The sequence below is a fragment of the Stigmatopora argus genome, chromosome 17 (assembly GCF_051989625.1).
Source record: "Stigmatopora argus isolate UIUO_Sarg chromosome 17, RoL_Sarg_1.0, whole genome shotgun sequence".
NCBI lineage: Eukaryota > Metazoa > Chordata > Actinopteri > Syngnathiformes > Syngnathidae > Stigmatopora > Stigmatopora argus.
The window spans coordinates 13,835,802-13,858,810 of NC_135403.1; the positions used below are offsets into that span (position 1 = coordinate 13,835,802).

The 23,009-nt window shown below is 47.0% G+C and overlaps 2 protein-coding genes across 5 annotated transcripts; both read left to right on the forward strand.

The window, feature by feature from the left end:
- The first annotated feature begins 586 nt into the window (after positions 1–586).
- LOC144091869 (metabotropic glycine receptor-like) lies at positions 587–16,642 on the forward strand. Of its 4 annotated transcripts, none has more exons than XM_077624542.1 (11): positions 587–714; positions 899–1,828; positions 5,246–5,351; positions 8,224–8,565; positions 8,644–8,712; positions 10,961–11,070; positions 11,173–11,411; positions 11,648–11,786; positions 12,493–12,598; positions 12,675–12,821; positions 12,906–16,642. In XM_077624542.1, exons 2-11 carry the CDS (start codon positions 1,161–1,163, stop codon positions 14,754–14,756), a joined length of 3,777 nt encoding a protein of 1,258 aa, XP_077480668.1. In that variant the 5' UTR covers positions 587–714; positions 899–1,160; the 3' UTR covers positions 14,757–16,642. The 4 variants fall into 4 exon arrangements, with proteins under 4 accessions (XP_077480668.1, XP_077480667.1, XP_077480665.1 ...); XM_077624541.1 differs by having other exon boundaries at positions 8,224–8,326; positions 8,390–8,565; positions 12,675–16,642; XM_077624539.1 differs by having other exon boundaries at positions 12,675–16,642.
- Positions 16,643–18,286: 1,644 nt separating this feature from the next.
- On the forward strand, positions 18,287–21,751 carry LOC144091875 (annexin A13-like). Its single transcript, XM_077624549.1, has 11 exons — positions 18,287–18,415; positions 19,174–19,249; positions 19,306–19,400; positions 19,486–19,656; positions 19,724–19,757; positions 20,210–20,289; positions 20,354–20,422; positions 20,485–20,586; positions 21,035–21,110; positions 21,192–21,304; positions 21,374–21,751. The coding sequence occupies exons 1-11, from the start codon at positions 18,401–18,403 to the stop codon at positions 21,491–21,493; spliced, it is 951 nt and encodes a 316-aa protein (XP_077480675.1). The 5' UTR covers positions 18,287–18,400; the 3' UTR covers positions 21,494–21,751.
- The last annotated feature ends 1,258 nt before the right edge of the window (positions 21,752–23,009 follow it).

Here is a 23,009-nt window from a genome sequence, read left to right on the forward strand (position 1 = left end):
TTTTAATAGATCTAAAACAATGTTTATTTTAGCTTTTTTTATATATATTTTTAGATTTTACAAAATGATTTTTGAACTAAAAACACAGAAAAAATGGATTAAAAAATGACAATTATTGATTTCAAAGGGGGAAAATCAGGAAATGTAATATACATCTATACTCTTCATTTTAATTTGATCCTAAAACAGAAAGTTGGCACTCATCATTTACTTTCCCGGGCTGCACAAAATTTGGCGGCGGGTCAGATTTGGCCCCCGGGCCGCCACTTTGTGTAATAGATGGTTCATCCGCTGCCAACCCTCCCACTTGAAAAGGACTGGGCGTCTACTGCCGTTCAAATTGGACGTCTTTCAGCGTCCATGGCGCTGAAAAAGTCAAGTGATAGGCGTTTATCACTGTCATCCTTTTGAGGTGGGATGGTCTGCCGGGCCTCCCCATTCGAATAAATTGGACGTGTATAGCTGTCGGTGAGTTGGAATTGTAACAATTGCGCGATTGCTGTCGTCATTCATTCTGGCTGTGTTGACGTTTTTCTGGGGTCGGGTCTCCTCTCTTCTTCTTCCTCCTCTTCCTCCATCAGCGGCACCAGCGAGCATCCTCCCGTGATTGACACCGTCGTCGACCATCCAGGCGGGAAGTCGGCGGTTTTCCTGGCCGAGGAACCCCAATGAGATCCTTGGAAAGTCGGGTTTAGCAGCGTCCAGCCGCCGCCGGTGAGTCTCCCGCTCCCGGTCGGCTTTTAATGCCTGGCCGTGGTCGGAAGAGGGCGAAGTGCCTCCGACGCTGCCATCTGGCTCGCCGCGCCGCCTGCAGAAAATATATAAATATCACAATAACCCGCTCCTCCTCCTCCTTCTTCTTCTTCCTCCTCCTCCCGGCTCGGATTCCGCGTGCAAGCGCCGCAGACGGACGTCGTGCATCCTCCGCAGAGACGAGGACAACGAGGGCTTCCCCTGCCGTCTTTTTTTTCTTCTCCCCCCCCCATTAAAAAACGAGCAGAAAAGCCCAGGCGGGCGGACGCGGAAAATAGACGGAGGACTTCCCCCCACAAGTGGCCCCGCCATGGTTTAGCGACGCGACCGCTGGGAATCTTCGCGCGAGACGACTAACCAACGGACCGACCGAACGCCCGAATCCGCATCCCGCGACCTGGAGGGAGATGGAGGCTGTCTTCCGGCTGGCGTTGCTGCTGCACGTCGGCGCGGCCGCGGGGAGCGCAGCCCGTCGGGAAGCGGAGGCCGCCGCCGCCGGCGACTTCCTGCGAACGGGCGACGCGCCGGCGCTGGAGCGGGCCAACTGCTCGCGCAGGTTCGAGCTACCGTCACCCCCGCCGCCGTCGTCGCCGCAGCGGGGAAGGTCACCCGAGAGCCGGCGGCACCGCGCGGCGGTGGACGCGCTCCTCCACGCCGCCCACTTGCTCAGCTTCCTGCCGCGAGGCGAGCGCTCGCCGGCCAGAGACGGCGAGTGGTACCGCGCGCTCTTGAAGAGCGTCCTCCTGGGGGAGCGGGAGATCCACCGGGCCGCCGTCAGCCTGGCGCCGTCCGACGGCCCCGGGGTCCACCATCACGCCACCCGCGGCGGAGAGGAGATGGCCCTCCAGGACCTGCGAGAACGCTCCCGGGATCACGGCCATCGGCATGGCGCCGCCGCCAAGCGCGAGAAGGTCGGCGACCCGAGAAGATGGGAAAGTTCGGTCCCGGACCCGTCGCGCGTCAAGTGGTCGGCGCCTTACCTGGAGTGTCGCCACGGGAACTTCTTGCCCAGGTGGTTGGTGACGTTGACGGTGGATTTCTACGGCCTTGAGCCCGACTCGCCGCCGGAATTCAGGTAAGAACTAAACCGTCTGCCAACTTTTTCCTTCAAACTTGTCGACAAATGTTCACTCTAACCCCGCAAAACCCCAAAATAATCATTTTTTTTGTATCGATACTTCATTGCTGAGAACTTTTCCACCTGACCGACCGTAAATTTGACCTCTGTGACCTCATGCGTAGAACTGATAGGTCCGTTTAATAGACAAAAATAGGTCCAGATCGATATTTCGTCACACACTTGGTCATAGTTAATCGAAAATGTACAAAATATCATCAAAAGCCTTCATGTTTTATCTGACACGACATTTTTAGAAGATCAGAAATGTGTGGAAAAAGTAAAAAAAAAAAAAAAAAGCGCTAAAAGCAACAAAATAATCAAGATTGACAAGGATACTTTAAATGCCCCCCAATAGTTGACAACAACTGTATACGTACAATTCCCTTCTAAATCGGCGTCCCAAAACTTACCGTCATTTAAATCCCGCCCCCCGCCAGTAAGGGCGGGGTTAAACAAGAGTCTAAGAATAGCTTAGCGGTCTTCCCGCTTGATTCATTTCCCCAAACTTGCTCCTCACATTGTTTTTTTATTTCTTATTCTTCAATGAAGGGATGAGTCACACAGTTGCAGAGGTAAAAAATAAATAAATAAATAAATGAAAGCATTAATCCCGCCTCTGTGATGTTTAATCAGTTTAGCGTCGAGGAGTCAAGTGTTGGAGCTTCATAGAATCCTGACCAATGTCCTCTTGGCGATGAATAATTAATCCAGATCACTGGTTGTGCGCGTGCGTGTGTGTTGGGTCTTCAATGAATGTTTAATTGCTACACATTCTGGCTGGCTCGCAAGCTGGCACAGATTCCAAATGCGGCCAAACGGGCGCTGCTAGGACGCCATTTGGCGCACTCGCCGCAGAACATCGGACGCCGCCGCGTTCCTTTGCCAATTCGTCAGTTGCGAGAATCAAATCACAAATTCGTTGGCACTCGCGGTGTCCCGATGAAGATTTTTTTTTCCCAAAAAAAGCTTTTCCGATAATGATCCGATCCCTATTTTTTTTACCAGTAAAAATAACGTGAAAAAACATAGCCTTTAAAAGACAAAACATAATTATTGTATTAAAGTGAGCCCTGTTTGTACCTCCGTAAAAATTCTCCATCGCATATTTTTTCATGCGCGTCGAGTGTTTTGTGGTAAGAAAATTTAAGATTTGAATATTTTGATGTTAACATAATTGATTTGGAAAATTGTTGTAAAATTAAAAATCACTTCACTTTAGAAATGTCCAATTTATCCCCACAAAATAAGGTAAGCTTACATTTTTTGGGAGTGTATTACAGCATAAAGCCACCATAACCACATGAAATCTTGATAATCCTTTAACGGGAATAGCTAATGACATTAGCATAATACCGTTCGAACTGCGCAGATTAGCGAGGCCGTTAGCGGCGTCAACGTGTACTCCGCTTATCTTGAAAACGATCTCCGTCAAAGAATTAATGCTAACATCGCGTAATAGCTGTCAGGAGGCTAATAGAAAAGACGCTAGCTTAGCCGTTCAGTGGGACGGTGACGCCTATTTGCTTCTGGGTGGCTAACTAGCGCCGCTAAAGTTAGCCTGACAACATTGTGATAATGTCAAAGCCGACAAAAGGCAATTGGACTTCCAACTTTCTCATTTGAACTCCAAAAACTGGAGGAAAGGGATTAAATAGCCTGAACAAAGATGTTGCCCGTGCCACTTCGTTGTTGTTGTTGTTGTTGTTGTTGTTGTACATCTTTCATTATTAATTCAGTGTCGCATTGATTGTGTATTCAGCCGGAGGGGAGAAAGCTGCCGTCTGAACGGGATGGGGGCGGACAGATGAAGGCGTTTTGAGTTGGGGGTGCCGTGTCGCCACACTGATCTAAGGAGACGATCACCTGGATGCCAGTAGCGCTAGCATGATTAGCCCATGATGTCATAGGGTTTAGGCTAACCCCGCCATCAGTGGCTGATGCGTTAACGACAAATTTCTAGACGTTTGCCGTCAGGTTTGTTTATTTTTAGTCCGGAATTGGACATGTCAGCCACCACGTTTGTCAGTCCTTCACGTGGATGCTTTCCCGGAGGAATTTTTAATGCGCGTCAAGGAATATGACATAATGTGGCAGCGGAAAGAATGAAAAGAAGAAGACGCTCTCTATTTTCTCGGCTTTGACGGCGTCTAGGCCTTGGGCGCCTCGTTGGCCGGCGACGGGGCTCGATAAAAGGACCCGGGTCGCGATGTAATGGCCGTCGGGTGAACCCCGCATTACTGCTTTCTCCTCCTTTTGTCAGCTTAATGCCATTTTTTAACGTAAGAGCTTTCCCCTCAAGGAAGATGGCTTTGTTTGTTTGGTTTTTTTGCCACGTGTTCTTCCCTTAAAGTTAACGTTTGGTCCAGAAGTCCACTTAACAAAAAGACTGATTCGAGAACATAATTCTACATCAGACTTTGTTCCACTCAATAATCCACATCATGTAATATTAGTACAGATTGATGCTTTGTTTATTCCCCATTAGCCACCATTTTAACACGAAAAAACATGATTTATGAACATAATTTCAAATCACACATCGTTCCACTTCAATTAATATAATTTCACTCACTTTAACTTTAAATTAAATTTCATTCAACGCAATTTTTGAACATTTCATCATAAAACATGATTCCACATCAATCTACACTTCAGTATTCCACAATATTATTAGATTTTATACAAGATATGTATATATTTGATTGAATTTCAGATCACACCACATTATTCCACATCGTTCCACATTAATTAATTACTAGCCTCCATTTAACCTAATTACATTTCATACAATGTGATTTATGAACATAATTTCATACAGTATTCCACAACATTTCTACTGCACTCCACATCATTTGATATAATAAGACTTCATTTGATCATTGAAGATCACACAACAATTCAATCTATCATATTCCACCCCCAACATTTTGACCCTCCTTTTAACTTGATTTAACAATTTCACAATTCCAGCCAAAATTGAATTAGCTATTAAATCTTTGCCTACAAATTCCGCTCCCCTCCGTGAAAATACATCAAACGTTTCCCTCCACAAGCTAACAATTTGCTAACAAATTGCTTTACAGCGCCATCCTTTACACTTTTCGACGCCAATTCCCGTCATTGCAAAACGAAGGTCATTTCTCCGGAAAGGAAGCAAGTCAGCAAAAAATAGCGCCCAAGTCGCGCCGGCCTCCGGCACCGCCGGTTATTAATAACGCCCGCCAAGTCTCCCGCCGACCGCCATTAATTGGCCGCTCTACACACAAAAAACTAACAAACTCCGCCCCAAAATATCTCTTCGGGCGAGTCGATTAATCGTCAACCAGCTTGCAAATGATGTCCTTTTTTTTGACGTTAATTTTTGTGTTTCAGGGGCGTGCTGCGAGTGGACATTGATCTCCAGGATGTTGATATCGACCAGTGCTCTACTGATGGCTGGTTTGCAGGAACCCACGGCTGCAACCTGACCACCACGGAGGTGAGTGCAACACACACACACACACACACACGCGGGCGGGCCACATTGATTGGACGTCGTCCGGTTCAGGCGCGGGTATCAAAGTGGTGGCGCCGGAGCCAGATCGGGCCCCACGACGGGAAATCGTGAATTCGTGTTTCACAGTAAAATTCCAATGAAGATGATAGATGTACAAAGAATATGTACTTTTTTGAAGGAAAAAATGAAGATATTTTTGAATTTAAAAAAAAATTCTGGTAAAAAGTATATTGAAAGGTCTAAAGTAAAATAGTAATAAAACTGAATATTATTTTATTTATTTTTTGTTTGCGAAAATGTACTAACTGCTTTTCCTTTTAAATCTATTTGTATTTTAAACTGAAAAATACAAGTGGGAAACAGGAAATATTCAGTTTTACTTATTTTTTTAGGTTTTTTAAAAAGGCTTATTTTGACTAAAAAACAAACTGAAAAAAAAAGCATTTTAGGGGAACAAAAAAAAGTCTTTATTTACATTAAAAAGGGAAAACCTAAATATTCTCTCTACATGTATAATCTTCATTTCAATTGTATCATTCAAGATGAAGACAACACACATATTTCACTTTAACTTCCACCACTTTGACACTAAATATTTTGTTTTTATTAAAACCTCAAACTACACCATTGCAAAATTCTACTAAAAAGTCCCAGTCTTATTTCGACTTGATTGTCCGAGTTCACGTTTCCGTCCAAATTCCCACCTTGATTTGTAGCTGACGTCTAAATTGAGACCAGGTGAGCCCTGACCTTTGACCTTTCATTGGCGGCTCGAAGATCCGGAACTCGAACAATCGACTTCCTCTCCTGCTCCCGTCCACTCGCGTGTCTCTGTCATCGACTGTCCGCAGAGAGGAGGAAGTACTTAGACAAAAGGGGGGGCCGGGTGATTAATAATTGAAAGGGGGCGCTGCAATCCATTACATCACATGCATTATGAAGCATCCGATCTGCACACGGGTCCCAAAATCTTTGGCCACGTTGTTGCAAAAATGGACCCAAAAACATGTCGTTTTTGTGCTTTTTTTGTTTTTGTAAATTAGATTAGATTAGATAACTTTATTCATCCCGTATCCGGGAAATTTCATTGTCACTGTAGCAAGAGGGTGAGAATACAGACACAGAAAAAGACATTGTAGACATAAATGAATAGGTCATAAATAAATAAACAAATAAGTGTGTTGTGTGGGTCACGCATGACAACATTTTAAGAGACGGACGTCAATTGGTCAGGTTGTCCATTGAAGTGAAAGGCATCAAAAAGATGGCGGAAATAGAATTTATTCCCGTCTGCCCGAATAAATTAGCGGCTGTGTCTAAATTTAGCTCCTTAGGTAACGAGAGGATGAAACGGGAAGAACGCTGTCTTGTGCTAAAAATGGCTAATTAGTAAATGGTTTAGTCTTTGTCTTTTGCCTTTCACTTTTGTTTATATATTTTTGGGAATTTTATCTATTGTTTATAGTTTGTATTTTTTAGCTTCTATTTTGTTTAAATTATTATTTTACTTTGTTTTTTTCCCCATATAATCCAACTTTTTTTTTTTACCCAAATGTCAATTTCTTCAATTGAAAAAAATGCAGAATTTTCTCTTTGACTTATTTATTTTGTCCCATTTCCTCCTTTTGTGGTTTTGTATGTTTTACTGACACAGTTGCTAACAAAGTGGTAAACCTCAAATGAACTGTCATGTTTTTTTAATGCCGAAATATTGTTTTTCTGCAGGTTTATCAATTATTTGTTTGCCTGCTTCCTCATTGGACTTTGTTTCATCTAAGTGGTCAACCTCAAATGAAAATGTATTCATATCAACTTCACGCAAAAACATTCATCTTAGTCCTTTGCTAAGTGCTAACTTAAAAAAAAAAAATCATTTTCCCAGGTCTCCGCTAGCTTAGCGACATTAGCCGAGCAAATGTTTGCTCCCGTTTCCAAACCCTTTGACAGCACAGTATTCCCTCGTCAGTTAAACGTTAGCTCGGCCCGCTAGTGCTTAGCAAATATATTTGTTTTGCCAGCTGGGGAATTTTTCCCTGCACAAACACGTCAGCGCGGCGCGACCGCCATTCCCCGAGGAATCGCGCTCCCCTAAAATATTCACCCCTTACTTATGCACAACTGCAGTCGACATACCATTTTTTTTACCCACGCCTTATTAGCGCTTTGCTCTGTATTTTTCCGCCACTAATGCTAGCCTGGCGTTGCCTCATCTTGTGATTATTATTAGCTTGCACCGAGGAAGAAGCGCCTAACGAGGTGTCATGAGAAGAGGCGTTGCCGCTTTAAATTAAGCGGCGGCTAATTTCCCCGGTGTCTTTATGCGCATCCTGAGCTAGCATTTTGTTCATATTGAACATTTCGAATATCTACGGGGGCCTATTAGCGCTTGATAATGGCTAGCGATGGATATACTCCATGCGCTAGTAGTACTCACATTCTGCTAGTAGATGCTAGCTAGCTAGGTAGATGGAAATTCTCAAATAATAATTTATATAAATAGCTAGTATCTACCTAGCTAGGTAGCATCTACCTCGCTAGCTAGCATCTACATCGCTAGCTAGCTATATGCTAGCTAGCTATATGCTAGCTAGCTATATGCTAGCTAGCGAGGTAGATGATACTAGCTATTTATATAAATTATTATTTGAGAATTCCTGACTTTCAATGTATGTTTAAGCTGGTGTATGTTTTGCCATGCCTGGCTGCGTCTTTAAAAACGGTGCGTCCTTTGTGTGTTTAAAATACAGAAATAGCACTCGTTACTGACACTGCGGCTAAAAATACGATGCGCCATATAGTCGTGAAAATACGGTATATATTTTTTTAATTTTTATTTGTTATTGTCTCCACAAAGTGTCTGCCAAGCCGCGGCCACGGCTTCGTCCTGGACAAGTACAAGTGTCACTGCAAGAACGGATTCTACCGTCCCGACCGATTGGCCGCCGCCGGATCGCCAGGTAAACGACACGGCTCCACCCGCGAACCGATTCACTCCCGACGATCGAACCCTCCTCGTTCAGGATCGGCCGACGACTGCCTGCCGTGCCGACCGGGCTGCGCCATCTGCAAAGACGACGCGCCGTGCCTGGCGAGGCAAGACGGGCCTCTTCGCACCGCCGTCGTGGCCTTCCAGTGCGTCTGCGTGCTAGCGGTCTTCGTTAGCATGGTGCTGGTCTACCACTTCCGGAGGAACAAGGTCATTTGACGTCTGTTGCTTAGCGACGAGTCGTCCGTTTGTTGGCGAACCAGCTGACGCGCTGTTTTGTTTTTGTAGAGTATCCGCGCGTCGGGGCTGGTCCTGCTGGAGGCCATCTTGTGTGGGGCGCTGCTTCTATATTTCCCGGTAAGCCTTTCTTAATAAGCTTTCTCCTTTATGTTTTATGCCGTATGAATGCATTTTTGTCAGTGATAGGCGCCCAAACTTATGTATTTGACGATAAGTTAAAAAAAAAAGTCAATTACTACGTACAGTATTAAAAATATATCATTATATGTATCATTGACTGATTGGATTCCATTGATTTGGCTGAAAAGGGGAAATTTCACTCAGTGCTGCCACCTATGTTGTGTCGGAAATCGGTACTGCACTGTAATGCGTGAAAAGGAGGAGGCGGAGCGTGTCATGGCGCCCGCCGCTAAAAATGGAATCTCACAAAGCAATGGTAGCAAGCGTCGATTCGTCCAGGGTTTTTTTTTCACGGCGTAGCAAAAAGGTTGGCTTTGCGCTCCGGTAAAAAAAAAAGCATCTCGTCGAGATTGATCCCCCCCCTCCCCGCGCCCCGCCCGCGGCGTTCCCGCATGGCCGATCCCACGAGAGTCTCTGTCGGCTGCCATATTGCCACGTATCGCTGCCAGGCTAAAAATAGACAGCCGCCACCGCCGCTTCTATTTGCAATAATTCCACTCTTATTAAACAGCTGGAGACACGTTACATCCTGTTCCCTTTACCATTTATGATCATTTTTGTCTTTTTTAACTCCTCGGGCGCCGTTGCGAGCGCCAGACGTCCGATCCATTCGCTGCCGGCCCTCTCGGCTCAAATGGATTGGACGTCCGGTGCTGTCAATGTGAGTTTTTAATAACCATTTTCATCTTTTGGCCCGTCTGAAAAGTCTTAAACGGCACTTTTTGAGCAGTAGTAGCCATCTTTGAAACAATCGCTCGGAACGGCGGGCGGCATCGGGACCGTAATTGACACTCGGCCCACCTCGGGGAGGCGGAGAGCATTACCTCCGCCCCCGTCCCGTCCTATTCCGTCCCCTCCCGCCTGGCAAGCCGGTGTCGGCTTTCATATAAAAATGGATCAATCGCTATTAGCCTCCTCCTCCTCCTCTTCGTCCTCCTTCGGCGAACGCCGTTTTTGTTTCCTGCCCCCGCCCACTGCCCGCTCAGACAGGAAGTACAGGTTGGAATGAAGAGGGAGAAGATGGAGGCGGAGAAAGTAGCGAGATAGACGCTTGTGACTCACCGCCGGTAGATTCTGAGAAAAAGGCAAATACTGGGAAGTGGAGATTTTTCGTCGTAAACTACACAGCTTTCATAAAAAAAAAAAAACGTATTTTCTGGACTATAAGTCGCACATTTTTATCATTTGGCTGGGCCTCTGACTAATACTCAAGTGTGACTAATTACATGTTATATATTTTTTAGGCTACAGTTATCTGAAAAATTGTTAGGTTAACATTTGCCTATTTAGCCATTTGCTCTCCATTTTACTATTCATGCTTTCATGTGTCAAAGTGGCGGCCCGGGGGCCAAATCTGGCCCACCGCATCATTTTGTGTGGCCCGGGAAAGTAAATCATGAGTGCCGACTTTTGTTTTAGGATTAAATCAAAATGAAGAGTATAGATGTATGTAAAATTTCCTGATTTTCTCCCTTTTAAATCAATCATTGACATTTTTTAATCAATTTTATATGTCGGCCACCGGGGACGGCGGCTTGACGCACGGCGGCGAGCTGCGGCCATGTTTGAGTATTTTTAAACGGGCGCGCTGGTGGTTTCCCTCGTTATGGGCTGTCGGCAGCGTACATCCCGGATTGGTTGCCATCCAATTGGAGACAAAATGCAAAATATAATATTTTAAATGAATAATGATGGCTAGAATCATGAACATGGATGTTATTAATACAGGAAATGAATTAAAAAGAAAACTAATTTAAAAAATAAAATAAAAAATATGTATCTTTGTATAGAGATCAATTATGATTATTGAAGGATTATATTTTGCTACAACTACTTGACTTTGACGTACTTAAGTATTCCCCCATGCTTTTTAATGTACTTAAATCAAAATTGAGGCATGGATGGATTGCCCTAAAACGGAAAGGCAAGGAAGGCTACACAAAAAAATCAAGTCACCCGTGGTGTTTTCTCCTAAAGTCTTTTTGCGGCTGGCTGGAGTCCCCACGGGGACCCGAGTGCGTCAGCAAGCTGCCTTGCGCCAACCAAGCCCCTGCGGACATTTTTTTCTGCCATAAGGACGTCCCCCTACATTCAGGAACAAAATAACCCCCCGCAATGGCAGTCTGAGTGCTCTTCACGCTTGAGTCATGTTGGTCTTTTTTTTTTAATTCCAATTTTCTTCCAGGTGGGGATCCTCTACTTCCAGCCCGGCGTCTTCCGCTGCATCCTGTTGCGCTGGGTTCGATTGCTGGGCTTCGCCACCGTCTACGGGACCCTCACGCTCAAGTTGTACAGGTACCGCCAGCGTCAAAATCCCCCCCCCCCAAAAGTGTCCATTTGTGTCGTTTTTAAGGCACGTTTTTTAGTTAACAGGTCAAAATGATGTTTTGCGTTTAGGGTGCTGAAGGTTTTCCTGTCGCGCACGGCTCAGAGGATCCCCTACATGACCAGCTGGCGGGTTCTTCGGCTCCTGGCCGTCATCCTGCTGGTGGCCTGCTGGTTCCTGGCGGCCTGGACGGCGGCCGTCTGCCAGGCGGCCGACAGGAAGCTGGCGCTGGTCCGCCTGGGCCGCACGCCCGACGGCCTGCAGTTCAGCATGTGCCTGCTCGACCCCTGGGACTACATGATGGCCCTGGGTAAGAGTCGTACGAGTAGTGGTACGGGAGGTACTTTGATACATTGATGTATTTATTTTTACTGAATGAAAATTGAAAAGTTCTGGAAGCCAGAAGGTATTTTGGAAAAACATCCTAAAATTCCGCTGGGGGCCATCCGTCCTTGGTATTTATTGGACATGGACGCCACCTGTTTGCCCTGGCGCAATGGACCTGAGATACATTTAGTGTTTTCACTCTTCCCTTTTTGCCTTCAGCGGAGTTCCTGTTCCTCTTGTGGGCGGTTTACTTGTGCTATGCCGTGAGGACGGTGCCGTCCGCCTTCCACGAGCCCCGCTACATGGCCATCGCCGTCCACAACGAGATGGTGCTGTCGGCCATCTTCCACGTCATCAGGTAAAACTCGCAGTGACCGGACGTTTGGTCGAAAGACGTTTGGTCCCCGGACGTTTGGTCGACCGGACGTTTGGTCGACCAGATGTTTGGTCGAACGGACGTTTGGTAGAACAGACGTTTGGTAGAACGGACGTTTGGTCGCCGGGTTCGCTCGCTGTCAAATTATGACAGAGAGTTTACTGTTGATATTTTGATATTAGATATTTAGATATTAAACTCTCTCTCTCTCTCATGATTATAATTTTGAGAGCTGGTTTCAACAGTAACAACCTGGCGACCAAACGTCCGTTCTACCAAACGTCCGTTCTACCAAACGTCCGTTCTACCAAACGTCCGTTCTACCAAACGTCCGTTCTACCAAACGTCCGTTCTACCAAACGTCCGTTCTACCAAACGTCCGGTCGACCAAACGTCTTTCGACGAAACGTCCGAGTACCAAAACTCGCAGTCGCGTATTCTTGGCGGATTTTGATGAGATTTGACCTTACAGTAACCCCTCGAATATCGTGGTTAATGTAGACCAGACATGGCCACCGCGATAATCGAAAATTGGAAAAGTAGGGTGTATGAACTTTAAAAAATGAATAAATAAAAAATGTTATTTTTAAAGATAATTAATAGTAGAAAAAGTCGCAAAGAAGTGAATTCGCGATCATCCAGGAAAGACTGTACTAATTTTCTCATGTAAGTGATATTTCTCCCTCAGGTTCACGCTGGCGCCCGAGCTGCATCCCGATTGGATGCTCCTGCTCTTCTTCACGCACACTCACCTGACGGTGACGGTCACGCTGGGCCTTCTGCTCGTCCCCAAGGTGCCTCCGCAATTTTTGGGCCGGCCCACCCCCGCTTCGACGACGAGTCGACATCTCGTGTCTTTTTGTCCTGCAGTTCGTGTTCGCCGGCACGCAAATGCGAGACGACCTGGCGTCGGAGGCGTACGAGGACGAGATGGACATGGGCCGCTCGGGCTCCTACCTCAACAGCAGCATCACGTCGGCCTGGAGCGAGCACAGCCTGGATCCCGAGGACATCCGGGTCGGTGGCCCCATCCCGCCGGATTCGCCGTCGGTGAGCCGTAGTCGAGCGTGGCGATTTACGGCCCCTCCCCCTGCCGTCCAGGAGGAGCTGAAGAAGCTGTACTCCCAACTGGAGATCTACAAGAGGAAGAAGATGCTGGCCAACAACCCGCATCTGCAGAAGAAGCGCAGCTCCAAAAAGGGCCTGGGCCGCTCCCTGATGAGGCGGATCACCGAGATCCCCGAGTCGGTTCACCGCCAGTGCAGCCGCGAGGAAAAGGACGGCGGCGGCGGAGGCGACCACGGCAGCAATCGCAACAGCATCTGCGCGCCCAAGAAGAACCCCTTGGAGCAGACGCACCCGGTCAAGGCGGCCAAAGAAGACAGCCTGAAACACAAGGTCTTCTCCTTGAAGAAGTCCCACAGCAGCTACGACCACGTGCGAGACCCGGGCCAGGACTCCGACAAGGGGGCGGCCGGCGCCGTGGAAGCCTCCCTCCTGGACGCCTTGATGGGAAAGAAGCTGGCCAAGAAGAAGTCCCGGGACAACCTCTGCACCCCCTGCGAGTCCACCGAATGCGTCCCCCTGGTCTGCAAGTCCGCCAGCGCCCACAACCTGACGGCGGACAAGAAACCCCTCCACCCTCGCGCCGCCGTGCTGCAGAAGTCCCTCAGCGTCATGGCTACCGCCAAGGAGAAGACCCTGGGCTTGGCCGAGGACGGCCCCAAGAAGCCTCAGCCCAGGAGCAAAGACCACAACGACGCCAAGAACAAATCCGATCCGGCGAAGGGGAGGGACTTCTTCGACCTCTCCGAGGTGTGTCCCTGGGAGCTGGAGGATCTCCCGACCCCTTCGGAAAACAAGGTCCAAAAGCACGTGTCAATCGCGCCCGAGGAAACCACCACCGTTCACGGGGGCGCCGCCAAGCCCAAGAAGCAGACGGATCCGCCTCCCGCCGGGATTCGACATTCCAAGGAAGCTCCCAAGACCAACGCCGCCAGGGAGGAGGGCCGTCCTCGCCAGGCGGCGGGAGGCGAGAACCAGAGCGCCCCAGCGTCCGCTCAAGGTAAGAAGCACCAGGATCCGCGTTCCAAAGGCAACTGGGGCGAGGTTTTCCCGCGGGAACCGGGGACGGAAACGTTTCCAGGAAAGCCCGGCGAAGCTCGGGCGAGGAACGCCGTCGCGGGGGGTTCGCTCAAAGCCGACGAGCCGGCGTCCCCCACCCCGGACGGTGTAGCCGGCCCGTCCCGCGGTTCCAGAGCCAAGGATTCCCCTTCCAAAAAGAAGGGAAGCCCCTCGCAGAGAACTCCCGAAAAGGACGCCAACGAGGAGAAGACAAGAAGCAAATCAAGAGACAAGAGCAAATCGGAGAAGCACCAGAAAGCCGTCGAGGTTGGCGGTCCACGGGAGACCGCGGACAAACGCAGAAGCGCCAACGTCAAGAAAGCCGACGTTTGTCCGTGGGACTTCGCGCCAGCCTCGGAAAGACCTCCCGACGCCAGGAGCGACCAGGAAAACCCCACAAAGAGACCCGAGGTTTGTCCCTGGGACTTTGAGGATAAAACAGCCTCCGAAAGACCCCCGCCGGCCAGGAGGAGCGACCCCGATCCCGCCAAGAAAGCCGACGTCTGCCCGTGGGACTTTGACGGAGCGTCGGACAAAGCGCTTTCCGAAAGGCCCTCGACGGCGAGGAGGAGCGACCCCGATCCCTCCGAGAAGGTGGACGTCTGCCCGTGGGACTTTGAGGGAGCGGCGGACAAAGGGTCTTCGGAAAGACCCCCCGCGGCGGCCAGGAGGAGCGATCTCAATTCGGCCAGGAAAACCGACGTCTGCCCGTGGGACTTTGAGGAAGCGGCGGATAAAACGGCTTCGGAAAGATCGAGGAGGCGTGGCCTCAATCCTCCGAAGAAGGCCGACGTTTGTCCCTGGGACTTTGACGACGAGACGGCGTGACGCTCTGGAGGCGGGACTCCGAAGCGGGACTCTCCGTGGGTGACTTGCGAGAAATATCGATTGCGTTCCACGAGTTGCCTTCGCTCGCCCCGTTTTTTTGCGCCGACTCCGACTTCGGAGACGAACGGCGAGCGTTCCAGACCATGGCGGCGACCACCCGAAGATGACCAATTATGCAACCTTTCACTCAGAGTTTGCACTTTGACCCGTGCGTCGACATCCCTCGCTCGGACGAGTCGTTTCGGCGAGCGGGAGAAGGAGGAGGAGCCCAAATCCGAGAACGTGGCGGACATTTTGGAAAGCAATCAAGTCTCAAGCACTTTAGTCCACTGCATCTTCACCACTTCTTCTTCTTCTGGTTTGCAAGATCAACTCACTTGGAGTTCCCATGTTCTTCTCTATGTGCCTACGCGAGGAACCCACCTCGTACTATTGTTCTTCTCCAGCCCCTTTCGCGCACGCTAACGTCGTCGCTAGCTAGTTCCCAAATGCAAACGTGGTCCGGATCCCAGTTGAAAAGATCCCATTCCAGTCGCGTTCCGAACGTAGCCTTCACATAGCCCCGTCGTTAGCGTACGTTCCGTTAGCATGCTTTTCGTAGACTCGTTCTTTTGCTCTTAAACTCCGCCTCCTCGCCGTCGACACCGGGCTAGCGTGAAAGGGGCTTCACAAACACATTTCACGCACGACAAACACCGAATGCTAACATTTAACGTCAAATACTCGCCGCCGAATACCGTAGATGTCGAAAAAAAAACGTCAGAATCGCCGTGACTTCGTTCGTGCTTTAGCGTTAGCGCTGGCTAACCGGGAAGGGTTCTCTTTGGAGAAGCCGTTTTGGCGCGTTTGTGGACCCGACGTTTACATGTAACGTAGCGAGTAGCTTTCCGTCCCGCGGCGTCGGGCCCGTTTTTGTCATTTTTAGACTTTTGTCGACGAATGCTAGAACCAAACCTTTGCGAGGTTTTGCCGTGTTCCACGTTTTGTATCAAAATGTCTTAACTATCGGCCCAGCGCCGATCGTGTCGTCGCGACGGGAATCCGTCCAGTCTCGGTCTCGGTTTACGATGTCCCATCCGTTTTTAGCCGGAAGAGGCTAGCAGACGAAAAAGAAGGTTCCAAAAGATTTTTTGTTCGTCCTAATTTTAGGGGGAAAAAAGCACTGCCATGTGGACTTGTACTGCCCTGTCGTAGCGCCTTTTTTTGGAAATTTGTAATTATTCTCTTGATTTCTATGCTTGGGATTTGCCGTCTTCAAAAGTTGGACTTTACGAGACTTATAAATGCATGGTACGTGATTAAAAAAAGAAAAAAATGAAATAACTTGTAATAATTCCGTCTTTTTGGCGAGGAGGTGACGAGGAAATGTCCAATTTCCAAACTAAAAATCAACCATTCTGACTGGAAGTCATTCTCTGCCATTGACTGTCATAGACGTCAATTCCATTTTTACCACGAACGGATTGGACGTCTATTCCCGTCAATGGCTTTTCTTTAAAAAAAAAAATTGTACTAACTACCACAGCACATACTCCAAATACTATACACATTCCTGGGCTGGCACCAAAGGAGTAGCTCCTCCCTCCACCGATTGGACCTGCTGTCAATCTGACCACGCCTCCTCTCACGAATACTACTACTACTCCTATTACTACTACTACTACTAGTGCTACTACTACTACTACTACTCTACTACTGCTACTATACGATGTAACGTGGTAAATCTTGTGGCTTCTGCATGAATTGGAGAAATTAGACCAATGTTTCACTGCCCTGGATAGAAGAAAAACAAGAAAAAAAAGACATGTTTATGGACTGTTACGAGTTGTATCGTGAGTGATCGTGTCTCTGACCCACTGTATTACTTGCGCGCTTGTTACGACGAGCTTGTTAGCATCCGTAGATGGCGACATTTTGCTAGATTTATATTGTGTTCTATTGTGATAGCATGTACAGAAAAGATACCTCCTCTGCAATAAATATTTATATGAAAAGATGTGCTGTTTATGAGAGAAAAGTCGGCGGTCTACAGATTTATTTTGGGTGCCATTTTAGGGGAAAAGTATAATATATCGGGCTTTAAGTACGGTGACTTTTTAAAGTTTTTAAAGCACTTTGACGTTTTGGCAAACGGCCCGAGATGCTTTTACTGCGTGCCGTTTTTTGGACCGTGAAAGAATTTGGGAGCCCAAGGCATGTTTATTTAATATGTTGGACTTTGCGCAGAATCCGGGCCTCGCGTTAAAATGGCTGGGATTTCGTTTTGGGGCAAATGCCGTTTTTTTTTTTAAATACAACATGAAAGAAAATGTTGTCGTTTTGAAGTAAAAGAGTTGAGCAGTGAGAGGATATTTGTTAGGGGTTTAAAAAAAAGATAATGTCATGCAAAATTCATTATGTTAGTAATGCAGTGTAATGTGGGCGTAGGCATCACTGGCGGCCATTTTTGTAGTCTTTATGTCAGCTCCTCCCCTCCCAGCTGAGCACGGATTTCTCTGGCCTGGTTAAAGCTGGAAAAACGGTGAGTCATGACTATGTCGTGTTGTGAGTGTGGGTGAGGGTGAGGGTGACTCATAAAGATGTGAGTGGGGATCGGGGGGCTCTTTTATAAGAGCTAAAGCACAGTTGTAAAATGGGGGGGCAATCCTGCATCACTGGATGTGGCCCATCAAAAAGTATTTTCAAAACAATATAAAACAAATATAACAATATATCCAGTTTTATTTTTTAATGTATAAGCTTCGTCAAATATATGAAACCATTTTTAAATTATTTTTAATATAAATAAATCATATATACATGAAATATTTAATTGTTTTGTGGAGCAAAACCCTAATGGACAAAATGACATTTTTCGCCACCTTGTGGCGAATATGGGCAATTCCAAGTCTGCAAAATGACTCCAATCACTGAGATAATCTCATCAGCGAATACAATTATAGTATATTTTTTCATGTTAATTTTTGTCGTTGTTTTATTTGGTACAATTAATTATCCCATTCTATTACAGCCTTTAAAAAAATGATTTGATTTGATGCTATCACTCAATAGCAGTGAAAGTGAAACTTGCACTTGTTAATGTTGTCCACAAGAGGTCACAGTGAAAGTGAAACTTGCACTTGTTAATGTTGTCCACAAGAGGTCAATGTTTTCCACTTTTGACATTATGTATTTTCCAAACTACTACAGTATATATACAATATACATCATATAAATGACATATATTTATATTTTAATTCACCCAAATAATATTAAACTAAACATATTTTATACAAAGTGTCTTTTTTATATGTAAACTACTCTATTTGAATGAATATGACTCGATCACGGCAAACATTTTCCCATAAGAAACGATTACAGATTCCCATTCGTAACTTAAATTCAAATACGTTGCAATGTAGCCAAATAAAACAAGCATGAAGCAAAGATTTAGATGATTTTTATAAATTATATAAAGACACTGATTTGAACGGCGACTTATTTGTTAATGTGGGATCGCAAAGAGTTAACGTGTCGCAGTGGGTGATGACGTCACGCCCCACCTCCCACTTTTCAGCTCTTCTTTACCCGAACCGGACCGAACCAGACGAGTCGAATCCCGAACGAGATCAGCACCAGCAGCTGCCGCATTGCCAGATTCAGACATGGGAAACTGCCAGGTGGGTTTTGATTGGGTTAAAAACGACCACTTTTGAGTGGAGGGAGGGGGGGTGCCGCGCCCCTACGCAATTGGTGGGGTGGGGGGGCATCCCGTTACAAGATGGAGATGGTGATGCCTTCACGGACCCCTCACCCTTGTAAAAAGCCCCGTCACTCCAGATTTCTCTGTCAAATGATCTTTTATGGCTGCTTTTGAGTGTCGTTTCGATCTTTTGGGTTAGTTTTTTTGTTTTTGTTTTAGTGATTTGACCTTTTCCCGACAGGAAAAAAATGGAGGTTGGGCGGGGCCTCTGTAATGTTTGTTTAGTCTGGAATTCGTCCAGAGGAACATTGTGGTCGGTTCCCTTGTCACATGCCTTTTTTAATTAAGTTAATACAACTCAAATACTGCACAGATTAAAATGTGTACAGTATATATACAATATACATCATCTAAATTACATATATTTATATTTTAATTCATCCAAATAATAGTAAACTAAACATATTTTATACAAAGTGTCTTTTTTATATTTAAACTACTCTATTTGAATGAATATGACTCATCACGGCAAACATTTTCCCATTAGAAATGATTACAGTTTCCCATTCGTGGTTGTTCTAAACGCATCAGCTGTTAAATGTGTTTTAATTGACTGCATTTGTTGAATATACCGCCACATATAGTTTTTTTTATCTCTCTAATATTTATTATTGAATTAGTCAATGGAAATAGTACGTCTTGATTTGTTTTTCAATCGGGCATTTTTTCCGCCAGCCCACCATCGTGCCCTACGAGGACTTTGATGTCACCGCCGATATCAAGACCATCCGCAAAGCCTGCAAGGGAATAGGTAAGAAAATTCCCTCCGGGGAATCGATCCCGAACCATCGATTGCTTGGGTCGCAGGCACCGACGAGAAGGCCATCATCGAGGTCCTGGCGAACCGCAGCTCCGAACAGCGGCAGGAAATCAAGCAGGCCTACTACGACAAATACGACGACGTGAGTGTCGCTGGCTGGCGCCCAATCCGTCGCAAGTCGGTCGATGAAGAAGAACAAAAGCGCTTTTGTTTTTTGGGGGGTGAAGGAGTTGGTGGACGTCCTGAAAAGGGAGTTGTCGGGCAGCTTCGAGAATGCCATCCTGGCCTTGTTGGACCCGGCCGTCATCTACGCCGTCAAGGAGCTGAGGAGGGCCATGAAGGGGGCGGGAACCGACGAGGACGTCCTAGTGGAGATTCTCTGCACTGCCACCAATGCCGTCAGTTGATTACACTCGCGTATTTTAGGAGATTTGACTCATTTTTCATATTTTTTTTATTTTTCAGGACATTGCCTTGTTCCGGGAGTGCTACTTTCAGGGTATGACCATTTTTGCTACACCGCTAGCTAGGCTAGTGCCGTCAATGGCAAACAATGATATCATAATCGGTTGAGAAATGAGGTAGTTTTAGCTTGAAACATTTTTCGGTGCAACGCTAATTTAAATTCCACTTTGAATGGTTTACTCCGTTAATGAATACCTTTCAAGCACATTCCGTCACGCTTTGTTAAGATGGCCATTTCAAATGTTGTATGCAGTGTATTTTGCGCACTGAGACGCCACTAAAAATCATTTTCCATCATCCAATGCGCCTTTATATATGGATCAATATTGGTTAATCATGGTATAAAATTCTATATAAAACATCCTCTACTACTACTACCACTACCTAAATTTTAAGATTCATTGAAGGTGCGCCTTATAGTGAGGAAAATACGGTACTACGGTAAAAAAAATATGTTTTCCGACCTCCCCATTTGATATTTGTCAGTTCACGAGCGCGATCTGGACGCCGACATCGAGGGAGACACCAGCGGCGACGTGAGGAACCTCCTCATGGCTCTCATGCAGGTAACTCCGAGGAATTGACGCCGTTTCCACGAAGCGGCCTTTTGACTTGACCCTGGTTTTGCAGGGTAATCGAGACGAGACCTACGATGTGGACGAGGAGCTGGCGGAGCAGGACGCCGCCACTCTCTTTGAGGTGACTTTAACGACTCCCCATTGGATTACCGAGCGCTCGCCTGAATCTTGTCTTCCACGCAGGCCGGCGAGGGTCAGTTCGGGACCGACGAGTCCACCTTCAGCTACATCCTGGCCTCCAGGAACTACCTCCAGCTCCAGGCTACTTTCAAGATGTATGAGCAGGTCAGTTCCCACCATCCGTGACAGACTTTTTTTTTTTCAAACCAACATGGCCGATTTCCTATACAAGTCTTTTAAAGGCATTTTTTGTAGCTCTACCTATGTCGATTGGTCGCCGGTCGATTGGTCGCCGGTCGATTGGTCGCCGGTCGATTGGTCGCCGGTCGATCGGTCGCCGGCCGATCGGTCGCCGGCCGATCGGTCGCCGGCCGATCGGTCGCCGGCCGATCGGTCGCCGGCCGATCGGTCGCCGGCCGATCGGTCGCCGGCCGATCGGTCGCCGGCCGATCGGTCGCCGGCCGATCGGTCGCCGGCCGATCGGTCGCCGGCCGATCGGTCGCCGGCCGATCGACCGGCGACCAAAAGACCGGCGACCAATCGACCGCCACCAAAAGACCGGCGACCAATCGACCGCACACGCCCACTGACACCCCAATTCTTTTCCTCATAGCTTTCCGGCGGAGAAATCCTGGACACCATCGAGAACGAGACTACGGGCACGCTCAAAAGATGTTACACCGCTCTGGGTAAGTGCGTGCGTATCACTTACGGTTAAAAACAACAATAAAAAAAACACACAACTAATGTGTCTCTTGATCAATTTCTAGTGAGAGTGGCCAAAAACCCCCAACTTTACTTCGCCAGACGTCTAAACGACGCCATAAAGGGGGCGGGGACTGACGAGGACACCCTGATACGCGTCATCGTGTGCCGCTCGGAGGTAAAACTTGCATTTTTCATCGTTGTTAGTCAATAGGAATTGAAAAAAAACACCACCTTGTTGTTCCAGTATGACCTGGAGACCATCAAGGAGCTGTACCTGGAAAAGTACGACGTCTCTCTGAAGGACGCCTTGAGGGACGAGTGTAGCGGCGACTTCAAGCGCCTCCTGCTGGCCATCTGCCACTGAGGTCAAAGGTCAACCTCTTCCCCTCACGTTAACTGTGATGTCAGCTTGCTTATGAATAGAGTCCTTCTTTGTGCGCATAGTTACTAATCCTTGATCCACGGTCAGTTTTTAACTATGTTAGGGCATTTGGGAAAGTTTGGGATGTACTGAAGGCTTGGATACTGCACAATCAAATAGAAAAATACACAAATCGGCCTTTTCCGACAACAAAAAGTCAAATATTTGACTTTACTGGCTGATTTTTGTGTCCTGCCATGCAAAAACGTAGCCTCACTTTGTGTACTACTACAACGCTCGCTCAAATATAGTCGTCAATGTTTTTTCCGAGCCGCACACGAACGCCTCACTGATTGTTGCCTGCTATAATGCAATTGTTTGGTATCATTTTCGTCTTTTTGAAACGCAAAAAGTGGGAAATTTGAAATTTTGTTCACCTGAACAGTCTTGTAAGTGAATGAACAGAATTCAAGAAAGATATAAAATTTGTTTGTGGCTGTATTAATATACATTTTTTCCAAAAACTTGACACAACTACACCTCACCTTTATATTCTATTTATTTAACATTACATGACTAACAGCTGCTAGTGTATTAAATTATGTTATTTAGAAAGAAAAGTTTGTATATGAAGAGTATACTGAGATGTGTTCAAGTACTATAGCACTCATGTAAAATGCTGCCTGGAACCCAAATATTACCTCCATTTGCCTTTTTATTGTGAAGAAATGTCACAGAAAATAAAATTTCCCCCAATAAGGAGTTGACTTTTTTCTCTTTTTTTCATATTTCATAAATGAGATAGGACCAGAAACAAAAAAAGGTGGTCATACTAAAACAGTTTTAACTCATCGGTAGTCGGTACTTAATGATAGATGTACTTCTCTTTTTGAACAACAGAGGGCGCCAAAGCTTCAGCATTTTTGCTCCTTTTCCATCCTGCTGCTTTTTTGACCTTGTTTTCTAGCAGCTATTGTTATTTTGTTGCTGCTCAAGCGCCCCCCACCACCAAATAAGCCCACCCCAATGATGTGAACCCATTCCGTCACGTCTCATCACCTCGCTATGGGGGTGTAGGGGGATGCAGGCAGAGTTTTCTGGGGGTGGGGGGTTGATGGCCAGAGGGGACAGGTGCCTGGTGGTCCCCCGTGATAAGGGAGGGGGGCCTCGACGGTGAAAATAAAAGCTCCCATTTTGGGTCCCGCTGACCCAAATGACGGGACGGAAGCCGGCCTCAATTCTCACAAACTCATCTCAAGCCCAGCTGGGACTCCATTTTGTATTTGCAGGTGCCTCCTCCTCTTCGTCGTCGTTCTTTTTTGGTGCTCGTTCTGACCTTGCCAAAAAGAGCATCTGCAAACCTCTCACACACGCGCGCAAGAGGCGGGCGAGTGCCTGGGCGGGGGCGACGTAGCTCTTCTTATCTCGGCGCTGGAAAATGCTTCACAGCAAAGATTACAAAGCTGGGATTTGTTTTGATAACCAGAAGAGAGAAAAGTCATTCGCGATAGTTCTTGAA